Here is a 14,359-nt window from a genome sequence, read left to right as displayed (position 1 = left end):
AAAAAATTTACAATTTAGATATTTGAGTTAATAAAAAAAAAAAAAAAAAAAAAAGATAGCATTGCTTTTCTGCCTCTACATGTAAGTTAGACTACCATTGTGGACATTGAGGTTTATTGTTATTTGGCATGTGGGTGTTTGGCCTGCATGTGTCTCACCATGTGAGCTGGGTGACTGGAGGTCAGAAGCAGCCATCGCATCCCTTGGAACTGGAGTTATTATTGGTAGTTAGCTGCCATGTTGGTGCAGTCCTCCCCACTCTTTCCCACCTCTGTTTTGTTTTGTTTTGTTTTGGGACAGGGTTTCTCTGTGTAACAGCCCTAACTGTCCTCAAAGTATCTCTATAGATCAGGCTGGCCTCCAACTCACAGAGATTCACCTGCTTATGCTTCCCAGGATTAAAGACGTGTGCCATCATCATCTATCTCTGGTTTTTGTTTTTTGGGATTTTCTTTTATTGAAATTTATTGAGCTCTACATTTTTCTCTGCTCCCCTCCCTGCCTCTCCCCTCCCCACTTCAATCCTCCCCCAAGGTCCCCATGCTCCCAATTTACTCAGGAGATTTTGTCTTTTTCTACTTTCTACTTCCCATGTAGATTAGATCTATGTAAATCTCTCTTAGTTTCCTCATTGTTGTCTAAATTCTCTGGGATTGGGGTTTATAGGATGGCTTTCTTTGCTTTATGTTTAAAAACCACCTGTGAGTGAGTATATACAATAATTGTTTTTCTGTGTCTGGGTTACCTCACTCAAAATAATGTTTTCTAGTTTCATCCATTTTCCTGCAAAATTCAAGCTGTCTTTATTTTTTTCTGCTGTGTAGTACTCCGTTGTGTAAATGTACCACATTTTCCTTATCCATTCTTCAGTTGAGGGGCATTTAGGTTGTTTACAGGTTCTGGCATGACAATGCCACTATGAACATAGTTGAGCACATGTCCTTGTGGCACAATTGAGCATCCTTTGGATATATACCCAAAAGTGGTATTACTGGGTCTTGAGGAAGGTTGTTTCCTAATTTTCTGAGAAATCGCCATACTGATTTCTAAAGCTGCTGTACCAGCTTGCATTCCCACCAGAAATGCAGAAGTGTTTCCTTTTTCCCCACAACTTCTCCAGCATAAGTTGTCATCGGTGTTTTTGATTTTGGCCATTCTTTCAGGTTTAAGATAGAATCACAGAGTTGTTTTGACTTGCATTTCTCTGATGACTAAGGATGTTGAACATTTCCTTAAGTATCTTTTAGCCATTTTAGATTCCTCTGTTGAGAGTTCTCTGTTTAGGTCTGTACTCCATTTTTTTTATTGGTTTATGTGTTCTTTTGATGACCAGTTTCTTGAGTTCTTTGTATATTTGGAGATCAGACCTCTGTCTGATGTGGGATTAGTGAAGATCTTTTCCCATTCTGTAGGCTATCATTTTGTCTTGTTGACTGTGTCCTTTGCTTTACAGAAGCTTTTCAGTTTCAGGAGGTCCCATTTATTAATTGTTTCAGTGTCTGTGATGCTGGGGTTATATTTAGGAAGTGGTTCTCTGTGCCAGTGTGTTCAAGTGTACTTCCCACTTTCTCTTCTATAAGGTTCAGTGTTGTTGGCTTTATGTTGAGGTCTTTGATCCATTTGGACTTGAGTTTTTTGCATGGTGATAGATATCGGTCTATTTTCATTCTTCTATATGTTGATATCCAGTTATGCCAGCACCACTTGTTAAATATGCTTTCTTTTTTCCATTTGATATTTTTTGCTGCTTTATCAAAGATCAGGTGTTCGAAGATGTGTGGATTGATATCTGGGTCTTCTATTCGGTTCCATTGGTCCTCCTGTCTGTTCTTATGCCAATACCAGGCTGTTTTTATTTTATTTATTTATTTGTTTGTTTGTTTGTTTATTTATTTATTTATTTTGGTTTTTCGAGACAGGGGCTCTGTGGCTTTGGAGCCTGTTCTGGAACTAGCTCTTGTAGACCAGGCTGGTCTCGAACTCACAGAGATCCGCCTGCCTCTGCCTCCCAAGTGCTGGGATTAAAGGCGTGCGCCACCATCGCCCGGCAAAATACTTTTTTTTTTGTTTTGTTTTGTTTTTCGAGACAGGGTTTCTCTGTGGCTTTGGAGCCTGTCCTGGAACTAGCTCTTGTAGACCAGGCTGGTCTCGAACTCACAGAGATCCGCCTGCCTCTGCCTCCCAAGTGCTGGGATTAAAGGCCTGCGCCACCACCGCCCGGCCATATTATGTTTTCTTTATCCACTCCTCTGCTAACGAATGTCAACAATGTTGCAGTAAGCACTGATCTGCAGATATCTGTGATGTGCTGATTTGAACTCCTCTGAGTAGTAACAAGGAGTGGTAGACCTGGTCTTGTGGCAGATCTGTTTAGTGTTTTGAGAAAACTCCATACTAATGACCAGAATAATTGGAGTACCTTACATTCCCACCAGCAGTGTATAAGGATTCTTTTTTGGTGGCATCGTATCTAGCGTTTGTTTTGTTTTTATTTTTAGTTTTTAGTTTTTTAAACCCCTTACTGAGTGTCAGTTTTATTGATGAGAGATGGAATTTCAGTGTAGTTTAAATTTGCATTCTCTGATGATTCGTGAGATTTAGCATTTTTTTCTTCTGTTTATTGAATGTCATCTTCTGATACTGATTTCATTGCTGAACTATTTTTTTTTTTTTTGGATTGCTAGTTCCCAAATAACAACACTGAGACTTATTAAGTATGAAAGGTTGTCCTTTAACTTAGATTTGTCTCAACTCGCTCTTATAACTTAAATTAACTCATTTATTGTAATCTACATTCTGCCACATGGCATTACCTCTCTTCCATGTTGCATCTCCTAATTCCTCTTATTGTCTCACTGGCATCTCCCTGCCTCTCTTTTCCCAGAGTTCTCTCTTTTCCTGGAAATTTTGCTTATCCGCTCCTACCTAGCTATTGGCCATTCAGGTCTTTATTACACTAATCACAGAGTATATATTCACATGGTGTTTGAATATCCCACAGAAGATTTACTAGTTAGGTTTTTTCTTGTTTTGGTTTTTTGAGACAGCGTTTCTCTGTAGCTTTGGAGCCTGTCCTGAAACTAGCTTCTGTAGACCAGGCTGGCCTTGAACTCGTAGATAACTGCCTGCCTTTGCCTCTGCCTCCCGAGTGCTGGGATTAAAGACATGTGCCACCGCCTCTGGCACACTATTTAGGTTTTTTAATTTTTTGTGTATTCTACTTGTTACTTAATGTGTCAGATGTATAGTTAGCAAGAATTTCCTCCCATTCTCTAGGCTGTGTCCACCCTGGTGATTCTATCCCTTGCTTTACAGAAGCATCTTGATTTAATATAATCCCATTTGCCAATTCTTGACAGTGTTTCCCTGTGCTATTGATGTCCATTTTAGAGAATCCTTGTCTGCACATTTGTGTTAAAGTGCTTTCCCCTAGCGGGTTCCGTCAGGTCTTTTTGAATTGATTTTTGTGCAAGGTGAGATCTAGGGACCTAGTTTCATTCTTGTAGATTTGGAAATTTAACACCATCTGTTAAAAGAGACTCCCCTTTCTCTGATACATTTTTATGCCTCTGTCAGAAAGTTAGGTGGCTGTCACTGTGTAGGTTTATTTCTGGCCTCTCCTTTCATTTCTGTTTAACTATATGCCTATTTTGTGCCACTACCATCCTGTTTCTTGTTAACTATCTCTGTCATGTAGTGTGAGATCAGGTATGCCCTAGCATTGGTCTCGTTTGAGGAATGGCATTGGAATTTTAATGGGGATTGCATTGAATCTGTAGTTGGTTTTTTTAATAGGATGTTCATTTTCACAATATTAATTCTTATAATCAGTGGACATGAAATGTCATTCTATTTTCTAGTGTTGACTTAGATTATTTTCTTCAATGTTTTCATATATAGTTTTCTTTAGTTATATTTACTCCAAGGCATTTATTTTACGTGTACAGGTACATTATCTGCATGTATGTGTACCACATTCCTGCCTGGTGTTCTCAGGGGCCAGAAGAGAGCATCGGATCTCCTGAGATTGGAGTCCAGACGGTTGTGAACTGCTGTGAGGGAGCTGGGAATTAAACCTGGGTCCGCTGCAAGAGCAGCTAGACCTTACTTGCTGATTCATCTCTCCAGTCCCTGTATATTTATTTTGAGACAACAGTAAATGGGGTTGTTTTCCTGTTTTTTTTTTCTCAGAACATTATTATTTATAAATAGGAAGGTTAACCAGGCGGTGGTGGCACACATCTTTAATTCTAGCCCTCGGGAGGCAGAGGCAGGTGGATCTCTGTGACTTCAAGGCCAGCCTGATCTACAGAGTAAGTTCCAGGACAGACCACAAAGCTACAGAGAAACCCTGTCTCAAAACCAAAAATAAATAAATGAATAAATGGAATAAATAAATAAATAGGAAAGTTACTAAACTTTGTATGTTAATGAAAATGTTTATCAGCGCTGAGAGTTTTACCTTTAGGGTTCAGTTTAAAGAATTAATATGGTTTGCAATTAGGAATATTTGACTTTTTCCTTTCCTTTTTGTTTCCCTTTTGTTTATCTTTCTACTCTAGCTAAGGCTTCAAGCACTGTATTGAAGATGCGAAGGAGGTAGACACCCTTGTTTCTGATTTTAGTAGAAAAACTTTTGAGTTTTTCCCCATTTAGTATTCAGAGTTAAGAGTAGGCATAAGAACAGCATGAGTAACTGTAGAGTAAGTTACTAAATGTTAAATTATGCCTGTGAGCCAGGTGATGGTAGCGCACGCCTTTAACTCCAGCACAGGAGACAAGCTGGAAGAACTCTGTGAGTTCAAGGCCAGCCTGGTCTACAGAGCTAGTTCCAGGGCATCCAGGGCTATTACACAGAGAAACCCTGCCTCAAAAAAAAACAAAAAGAAACATACAAAAAATTATGTCTGTGTATCTATTGACTACCATTTCGCCAGTGAAAGTAATGACAGAATAGGTGAATTTGCTTTTGAAGGGTATGTACATAGCAGTAAAACTCTTAGCTCTGAGTTTTGTTGCATATAAAGACATGGTGACCATATTAAAGTTTCTAAGATTAAGAAATAAAACTGAGAATGGTGGCATTCATCTAAAATCAGTGCATTGTTGAAGGTGAGGCAAGAGGTTTGTGAAGCAGAGGATTAGTTTGAGCTGTGTGGAACCTCGTCTCAAAGACACAGGAAAGGAAAGATGATTGGATTAAAATTAACTTGTGACAGTTCAGAATGCATCCTGCTATTGTTATCTTCTGTGATGTAAATTAACACTCCTGTAAAAGGATGTGAGCTACAGTTATTCACATGAATTATATATTTTATTAAAATTTAATTTTTGTTAGATTTTTAAAGTACACATTATTGATTTAGACTTATGTTTACTGTGTGTGTATGTCTGTATGCTTGCATGTATGTCTGTAAGCTATGTGCTCTGGTGCCCAAGAGGTCATAAAGGACATTGGATTCCCTGGAACTGGAGTTGGAGTTACAGACTGTTGTGGGCCATTGTGTGGGTGCTGGGAATATAACCCAGTCCTCTGGAAGGAAAGCAAATGCTCTGAACCACTGACCCATCCGTCCAGCCCAAATTCACTTTTTTTTTTCCCCTAAGATCTTCATTGGTCTTTTTTAAGCACAGGGATTAAAAACATGGGATTAGACTACTGATAAACTAGATAGTTCTTTGTATTAACTAAAATCACTTCATTGTAGTGAATCCACAAATGAAATCATTGCACAGCAAGATTAAGGTAGCCATTCAAATGCTTCCCCAGTTGGAACTACACATCCCGGTGAATTTCTATACAGTTAGAGTGGCCATTCTAAAGCTGAGGAACGTCCATTAAGGTTTTATACTTTCACTATCTATATTATTATTATTACTACTACTACTACTATTGTTATTTATGAGTGTGTGAACATGTGTACATGAGTGCACACACACGTGCCACTGTGCATTTGTGAGATGAGAGGAAAAGCCTCAGGAGTCCACTCTTCCACCTTTACCTCTCCTTCCGTCTTTATCTGGGTCCTTGGGGTTTATTGCAGCAGGTGTTTTTACCAGTTGAAACCACCTGGTACATTTAATGCCTTTCATTGCCTCAAAAAAGGAAAAGGAAAAACAGAAAAACCAATCTGACAATTGAAACCAGAAAAGTAGCTTTATATCCTCTTCTGTGACCCCTGTGTCCCTTTGCCTACAATTGATTGTTTCCTCATCACCTAGTATTACCTTCTCGTAGCCTCCTTTCTATTTATTTATTTATTTAGGTTTTTCGAGACAAGGTTTCTCAGTAGCTTTGGAGCCTGTTCTGGAGCTAGCTCTTGTAAACCAGGCTGGCCTCAAACCCACAAAGATCCGCCTGCCTCTGCTTCCCGAGTGCTGGGATTAAAGGCGTGCGCCACCACCACCTGTTCTTGGTAGCCTCCTTTCTAAATGTTACACTGTACTGACATACATACACTATAAACTTATAGGTTTTTGAAAGCAAAGAAATGGACACAACCTAGATGTCCACCAGCAGGTGAAAGGGTAAGAAAAATGTGCTCTATATACAAAGTAGAATATTCTATTATAAAGAAAAAAATGGAATTATGAAATTTACAGGAAAATAGAAGGATCCAGAAAGTATATTAAAAGAGGTGACCCAAACTCGTGGGAAAAAAATGTGCATTCTCTGTCACATGCAGATCTAGCCTATAATGCATATCTGTGTATGCATGAAAATGTAGTTCTGGGCCAGGCGGTGGTGGCGCACGCCTTTAATCCCAGCACTCGGGAGGCAGAGGCAGGCGGATCTCTGTGAGTTCGAGGCCAGCCTGGTCTACAAGAGCTAGTTCCAAAAACAGGAACCAAAAAAAAGCTACAGAGAAACCCTGTCTCAAAAATCAAAAAAAAAAAAAAAAAAAAAAAGAAAAGAAAATGTAGTTCTGGATAGTAGCTTAAGAAGATAGACTCTCAGGTTGGTCAGGGACTTCACTATGCAGGTGTGGATAATTTAAACTCCCAGTCCTTTTGTTTGTATCAGATGCAGGGATTCTAGAGGTGTACCACTGTGCCAGACTACTTTAGAGATTTATTTTTAAAAATTTAAGGTGGACACTTTTAGTTCTAGCCCTCATGGTTCTACAAGAGGATCTCTGTGAGTTTAAGACCAACCTGGCCTACAAAGCAAGTTCTAGGACAGTTAGAGCAGTTCCAGGGAGAAACCCTACCTCAAAAAACAAAACTAGAACAAAAAATAATAATGTGTATGAGTGTTTGCTTGCATGTGTCTGTGTACCATATGTGTTTATTGCCCATGGAGGCCAGTGTTGGATCTCTTGGAGTTGGAGGCAATGTTAGCCTTTGTGTGTTGCTGTCTTATGGGAATTGCTTTGTTGGAAATACCTAAAAAGTAGTTGCTATATTGTTTGCAAAATGAAGTGTGCTCAGAGAAGCAGAGCTCTAGATATCCTCCTCTTACTTCTTCTACCTTCTGCTGTGGAGGATGACTGCCATCCAACCTTTTCTTTCTGCTTTTAATGAGAATAGTCAGTGTCTAGACCCAGTCCCCAGTGCTTTCTACTCCACACACAACAATGGCCTGAGGACAGAGGATCTTTATAGACCCACATATCTGTTAAACAGCTCTAAGAATGTTTATTTCCTTTTGCCTCCCTATCATCAGGATTGGTTTCAAGACTCCCCTCTCATGCCAGAAAATGTTAATTTTCAATCCATTTAAATAAAGCAGCTTACTATTTGTATAACATAGTAGATAAGCAGCCTCCTGTACACTTCCTTGGTCTCCAGATTACTTGTGGTATCTAGTGCAGTGTCACTGTTAAATGATGGCTGGTATATTTCTTAGGGAGTGATGACAAAATGCCCATTCATGTTTAGTAGGACATTAGTTTACATGTGCAGTTGGTTGAATCAATGGCTGCAGAATCTCTGGCTATGGAGTACCAGCTGCACTGTCTTTGGTAGGTGTGTGGCAGGCAGCACCTCTATAGCTTATCTTTCAGCATTTGCTTTAGATGAGCGTATGTGGATAAATAAGTAAGCACTTTTCTAAGATTATGTATTTTGTTCAAACAAATATTATTAGGAGTACTGCTTACTAATATAATCATGGTATCTGCCAAAAGTTGCAGGTTATTGTAGTGTAACTTGTTTGTGGCTGCCAAAAGCTTGAGGTTTGAATAAAACAGATAGCTTTTTTGAAGTAGTGTTCTGACAAGTATTTAAAATTTTTCAGGTATTTAAAAAGCACAAATTGTCATTAGCATGGTTTCAAGTTGAAAGTGTGAGTAAAAAACTAAGACTTAAGGACTGGAGGTCTAGCTTGGTTGTGGAACACTTACTTGTCCAGCATGTGCAGGCCTCTGAAGTTGATGCTTAGCCTTCCAAACTAAAGAGTTGCTGCTTTTAGCGAGGGCGCATCAAGATCCCCAAAATCGGTTGTCTTTTGAAAGCAGATGTTGTTTCTCGTCTTTCATAGTGGCATGACTTTTTCAAGGTATAGAAGCAGTTAGGAATTTCCCTATGTGAATTTTTTTTTTTTTTTTTTTGAGACAGGGTTTCTCTGTAGCATTTTTGGAGCCTGTCCTGGAACTAGCTCTTGTAGACCAGGCTGGCTTCGAATTTACACAGATCCTCCTGCCTCTGCCTCCTGAGTGCTGGGATTAAAGGCGTCCGCCGCCACCACCCAGCTTGTGAAATGTTTTTTAAAATAATGAGTGAAGCATTGTGACACTAAGACAAGTCTTGAAGTTAGGCTCCATCCTATTGATGACCACTTGGATCTAGTTGGCGGTTTGTAAGTTTTAGTTTTACCTTCTTAATGAGTTCAGTTTGTAGGCATTCCTATAATATTGCTGCTTAACTTGATGGAATAGCCACACCTTCCCCACTAATTAAAAAGGGGGGCAAAAATGGGTCTCCGTTAATAAACCTTTTTTACTTGAGACCTCTTTTCTCCTGAGGAATTTATGCAATCTGATACAAAAGTGTATAAAGGAAATATACAAATTAAACACTTAGTAGAGTCTTTGTTTTCTATAATTAAGGCAGTAGTTTTCTGTGAGAGCAGAAAGCACTGCAGATCATAACACAGTTGCAAGTCTGAGTTGAGGTCTTGGCAGCAGCGTCACGTAGGGCACTACTAGCATCTTGCATGCTACTGAACTTACAGCTGTTAGCCATTGAGTTTACATAGCTGCCTAGGGAGTATCTTTAGAGTGTTGTGCTGTATATCACAAACACTGGAAAGAAAACAACATTTGAAGTCTGTTTCTTCTGAATGTTTATTGCCTTTATTCTGTTGTAGAGTTGAAAACAGTAAGTTGAGCTACTCTCAGTACAGAAGTGTGTGTAGGCTACCCCTTGTCAACTAGCAACCACATGACAGTTGTCAGTAGGAATTAAGGTATTAGATATTATACACCAGTCACTCTGCTATGCCTTAGGATACAAAAAGAAAAAAATTAATTTCTGTACCTAAGAAAGTGATATACTGTGGCATTCATTGTATGCCCACTTGGGCTCTGGAGTTGTTTCCCCAAAACACACACTTTTTTGGGGGGGTCTTCATGACAGGGTTTCTCCATGTAGCCTGGGCCGTACTGGAACTTGCTCTGTAGACTGGATTGGCCTTGAACTCACAGAGATCCACCTGCCTCTGCTTCCTGAGTGTTGGGAGTAAAGGCATGAGCCAACAATGCTCAGCTGTGTTTTTTTTATTAATTTTTATTTTATGCATATGGGTGTTTTGACTGTATATATATCTGCACCAGGTATCAGAAGAGGGCATTGGATCCCCTAGAACTGCAGTACAGATGGGTGGGTGCTGGGAGTCAAACCCAGGTCCCCTGAATAACAAGTGCAGTTAACCCCTGGAGTTTCTTCTTAAGTTGTATGTGTGTTTGCTTGTCTTTGTTGTGACAAAATGTCTGGGAAAACAACTTCATGATTTTTTTTTATAACAATTTCAGAGGCTTCAAGCCATAATCTGTAGCTCTATTGCGTTGGGGCCCACTTGATTAAGTGAAACGTCATAGCTGAGTTTATGTGGTAAAGCAAAGCAACTCATCTTAGGTTTACAGGCAGCAGAGAGAGACAAAGAGACAGGAAGGGACTAGTGTACCCATCAATAGGATATGGCTTAGTTTCCCCAACCAAGTCCCACTTCCTCATATCTGTTGACTATGTACTCAACGATGGAGGAATATGCTGCTGATGAAGCTCACTCTTTCATGAACTGGTTTCCTCTCGGTAGGACTACCAGTGGTGGACCAAGTCTGCAGTTCATGAGCTTTCAGGATACTGCGTATCTAACCAGCGCCCTGCTTATCTCTCTCTGAGTTACCCATAAGCCAATAGATGCAATTATATTTGTCTTTTCTAGGCTGTGAACTTTGAGAACTGGGAGTATTGTGCTTTTATAATCTTAGAAGTCCTGCATAGACTATATGCTGATGTTTGCTGAACAATTGAGATCTTGCATAAAGTGGTTCCTAGCCATGGTCCTTCAACACCCCTCCCTGAAATTTCAGGTTCCTCTGATTTCTTGCTTGGAATGAGGGTATAGGACCTTAAATTCTGTAGGTTTAGGAGATACATGTATTGTTTTAAAGATGATGCTTTGTGACAATATCAAGAGCAATGCAGCATTTCAGCATGTACAAAAATCTAAACTCCTCAACTTTTGTACATGGCTGTTAAATGTGTTTGAAAGCCTCGGAAGTGGCACATGTTGGTTTGTGTGCAAATCTCATCTGAAATATTCAAGTTGGTTGAAGAGTCCAAACAGCAGTTTAGACTAACTATTCCCATTGTTAAGTACTGCGTGCTGTATGTTCTTAGTGTTGACTATCGTCACCATGAATTATTCAGAAGTTCACCGTTACTCTTTTAACATTTGAAAATAATGTCTTTCTACAGCCTCAAGGAATAGGATCCCCTAGTGTTTATCATGCGGTTATTGTCATCTTTTTGGAGTTTTTCGCTTGGGGACTACTGACAGCACCCACATTGGTGGTAAGTGATCTTTAATGTGCACATCACTGTTTCTATAGCAGACGGCCTGTTTTTCTTTCCATGGTTAACTAATAATACTACCTGATCATTTCTGCAGAAGTGACCTATACTTACTGCTTTAGCTACCTCTTCCAACCTTTACATAGCCCTTAGCTGGGTGGTGGCTCAGGTGTGTGAATGGGCCTGTCATTGGATATACCCAAGTAGAAGCTTAATCACTACTGTTGGGTAGAGGAGAAAGATCTTTACATTGATAGGTTTAGGGAAGGTGAAATTTAGGTCCCATATTACTCAACATAATTATTTTGAGGTAAATTGAGTAACTCTGTTTTCCCAAGACAAGTTTCATTTGAGCTTAAGATCTACAAAGACTAAAAGGGATGTTACCTATGTTTCTGAGATTTGGAACCATGGAAGATGGTTAATTTTCTCCTGCCAGTGCAGGAAAAGGAAATAGAGACAGGTTCCCAGATATGGAGGAGTCTGTCTTGAAAAGACAATTAGTCTATAGCTTACAGAGTCTCAGAGTAGTCTTTTTTCTTAATCTTGGGTGTATGGGTGTTTTGCCTAACCGTGTGTAGTACATCATGTGCATGCCCAGTGCCAGTGGAGGTATTAGGTCTACTCGAAGTGGATTTACAGATGTTGTGAGCCCCCGTGTGGTTCCTGGAAATCCATTCTGGGTCCCCTGGAAGAGCAGCCTGTGAATGCTCTTAACAATGGAGTCATCATCGTAGCCCACTAGAAAAGAACTTGGAAGCAGTTGGCTTACTTGTGCATGTTCACAAGCTTGGTCATTGTATACTCAGGAGGCTTCAAAGATTGTTCATAGAAAAATTAAATGACCATGGAAGGAGAATGCAGGAGTTGAAAAATGTTTCCAGTCCATATTGTTTGGCAGATTTATCTACACGTACATAATAACAGTTGCCTTTGCCTTCTGTGCATAAAATATTGATGTTTCACATGGTTACTTTGAATACACAGGCTATATTCATCTTCAAATAATTGGTTTTTGTTTATAATAAACTATCATTTAAAGTTAGAATGGTTCTCTCAGTAATGTACTATAATGAGTTATAAGTATGCTTATTTGGTACATTTTGATTGAGATCCTTTTCCTTTTAAAAAATACAACTAATTTACTTAACTGTATCATTAGTTCTTCACACAAGCTGGGTAAGTGCCGTTCTGATAACATGGTTTAAGGGCTCAAATATAACATGTTGAAGACTGCAGAATCTATGCTTCAGTCCTTGGGTCTTTATTGTAACTGACACAAAAATAATAGCTGGAGATAGGGCTCAGTAGCTAAGAGCAGTTGCTCCTCATCCAGAGGTCCCTAGTTTAAATCCCAGCACCTATGTTGGGTGTTTAAAACCTCCTGCAAATGCCAGTTTTAAGAGACCCAACATTCTCTTCTCGCCTCCATAAGGTACCCAAGCATGTGACAAACACGTACACATAAAAATACCCATTAAAAAAAGAAAAAGATACCTCAAGCTGGCATTGCCTGCCTGCCTTCCTTCCTTCCTTCCTTCCTTCCTTCCTTCCTTCCTTCCTTCCTTCCTTCCTTCCTTCCATCCATCCATCCATCCATCTATCCATCCATACTGGTGTAGGATTGGTGTAGGGCCTCATGCATGATTATCAAGAGCCCTACAACCTCCAGTTGTAACTTTGCTATTTTGAAGTCAGTCAATTATTATTATCCCCAACAAATGACGGAGAGCCAGTGCTGCTGACTTAGTAGATACTGGAATATCTTCCCTCCTACTCCCCTCCAAGTTGTGATAAAACATAAAGCCCCTTGGTTGGGATCTGCTGATTCAAAATCTTAAATATTCATTTAAAAGCAAGCAAACAAACAAACATGATTTTTCTCATCATTGAGCTTCTTTAATTCACATTTGACTTGTTTTTCCTCATCTTTCCTTCCATCCCTCTACCAGGTGTCCATGCCAGGCAAGGGCTCTACAACGGAGCTGTACTCCAGTCTTATAAGTTTCTTGTGTGTATTTACAATGAGTATGTTTTCTGAGGTTTCTTGTTGTTGACCAGAAGAGGAACTAAAGGAAAGGGAAGGTTTCTGGTTCTTGCAAGATGTCCGTAACTGTAGCAGCGTTTCTTCCCCTTGTGGCCATTCCCCGTTGTTTTTACAGAGACAGGCAGCACTGTGAAGCATTGGCTTCCGAGTCATATGAGAGCTCAGTCGCTCCATCTGTAAGATTTCATAGCTCCATGCTAATCTGGAAATTCATGTGAAATAAAACTAGATTGTGTTAGGAAAGGTTGCTTGAGCTGGGCAGTGGTAGGTAGATCTTTTAGTTCAATGCCTAGTCTACAGAGTGTCTCCAGGACAACTACACAGAGAAACTCTTTCTTGAAAACCCGAGGAGGGGTTGTTTGAATATTAATGTAGAAATTTTACCAAGACTAAAATATAACATGTGCTTTTTATTTTTTAAGGTATTGCATGAAACCTTCCCTAAGCATACATTTCTGATGAATGGCCTAATTCAAGGAGTAAAGGTATGATCAGTTGTTTGTCTGTTTGCCCATGTACACATGGATATACATATATACATACATAACTTTCGTATATATAATTTTGTATACTGGTTGCCAAATCCCTGAGTTAGAAGTTTTTATAACTATATAGTGTATAATTTGGGCTATATTCTTTTTGCACTATCAGTTTTACATAAGATTGACTTAGATATAGGCAGCTGTGTATAATCATTTTATATTTCCTGTCTTATAATAGAATTCTTGTTCCAGAGGTTTCAGTGCTCCTATAACAATACAAATTTAGGGGCTGGAGAGATGGCTCAGTGGTTAAGAGCACTGGCTACTTACTCCATCAGTAGATCCTAAGTTCAATTCCCAGCAACCACGTGGTGGCTCACAGCCATCTATAGTGGGACCTCATGCCCCTTTGGCATAAGGTTGTACATGCAGATAGAGCACTCATACACATTAAGTAAATAAATAAATCTTTAAAAGAATACAAATTTAAACAATAAGGATAGCTATGAAAAAGAAAAAATTTAATCCCAAACCTTTCATCCATACAGTCTCCTTACCAGTATAACAGTATAGGTAACTAGCCCATGATAGTTTTCTGTTGCTGGTTTAGTTCCTGTAATTGGAAGTACATTCGCATTTCATATTTAATACCCAGGCAGAAGCCAATACATGATCTAGCCAGCCTTTGGAAATTTTAAAACAATGTGTAGGCAAGAAATTAAAAAAAAAAAAGTTACTGTTGATTGAAAGTTTAATTATTTATTCTACAGGTAAAGTTCCTCTTCCTTTTTTTTTTTTTTTTTTTTTTTTT

The 14,359-nt window shown here is 39.2% G+C and overlaps 1 protein-coding gene across 1 annotated transcript in view; it reads left to right on the top strand.

Annotated features, from left to right (window-relative positions):
• Positions 1 to 14,359, top strand: part of Mfsd14a (major facilitator superfamily domain containing 14A) — a 34,166-nt gene that overhangs the window by 3,046 nt on the left and 16,761 nt on the right. The window contains exons 2-3 of the mRNA XM_005357188.2: positions 10,924 to 11,019; positions 13,489 to 13,551. Of these exons, the coding sequence (XP_005357245.1) occupies positions 10,924 to 11,019; positions 13,489 to 13,551 (159 nt within the window). The remainder of the gene's footprint in view (positions 1 to 10,923; positions 11,020 to 13,488; positions 13,552 to 14,359) is intronic.

Source organism: Microtus ochrogaster, chromosome 21 (assembly GCF_000317375.1).
Source record: "Microtus ochrogaster isolate Prairie Vole_2 chromosome 21, MicOch1.0, whole genome shotgun sequence".
Classification (NCBI taxonomy): Eukaryota; Metazoa; Chordata; class Mammalia; order Rodentia; family Cricetidae; genus Microtus; species Microtus ochrogaster.
Note: the sequence above shows the minus strand (reverse complement) of the source record. Positions and strands in the feature narration are given on the sequence as shown.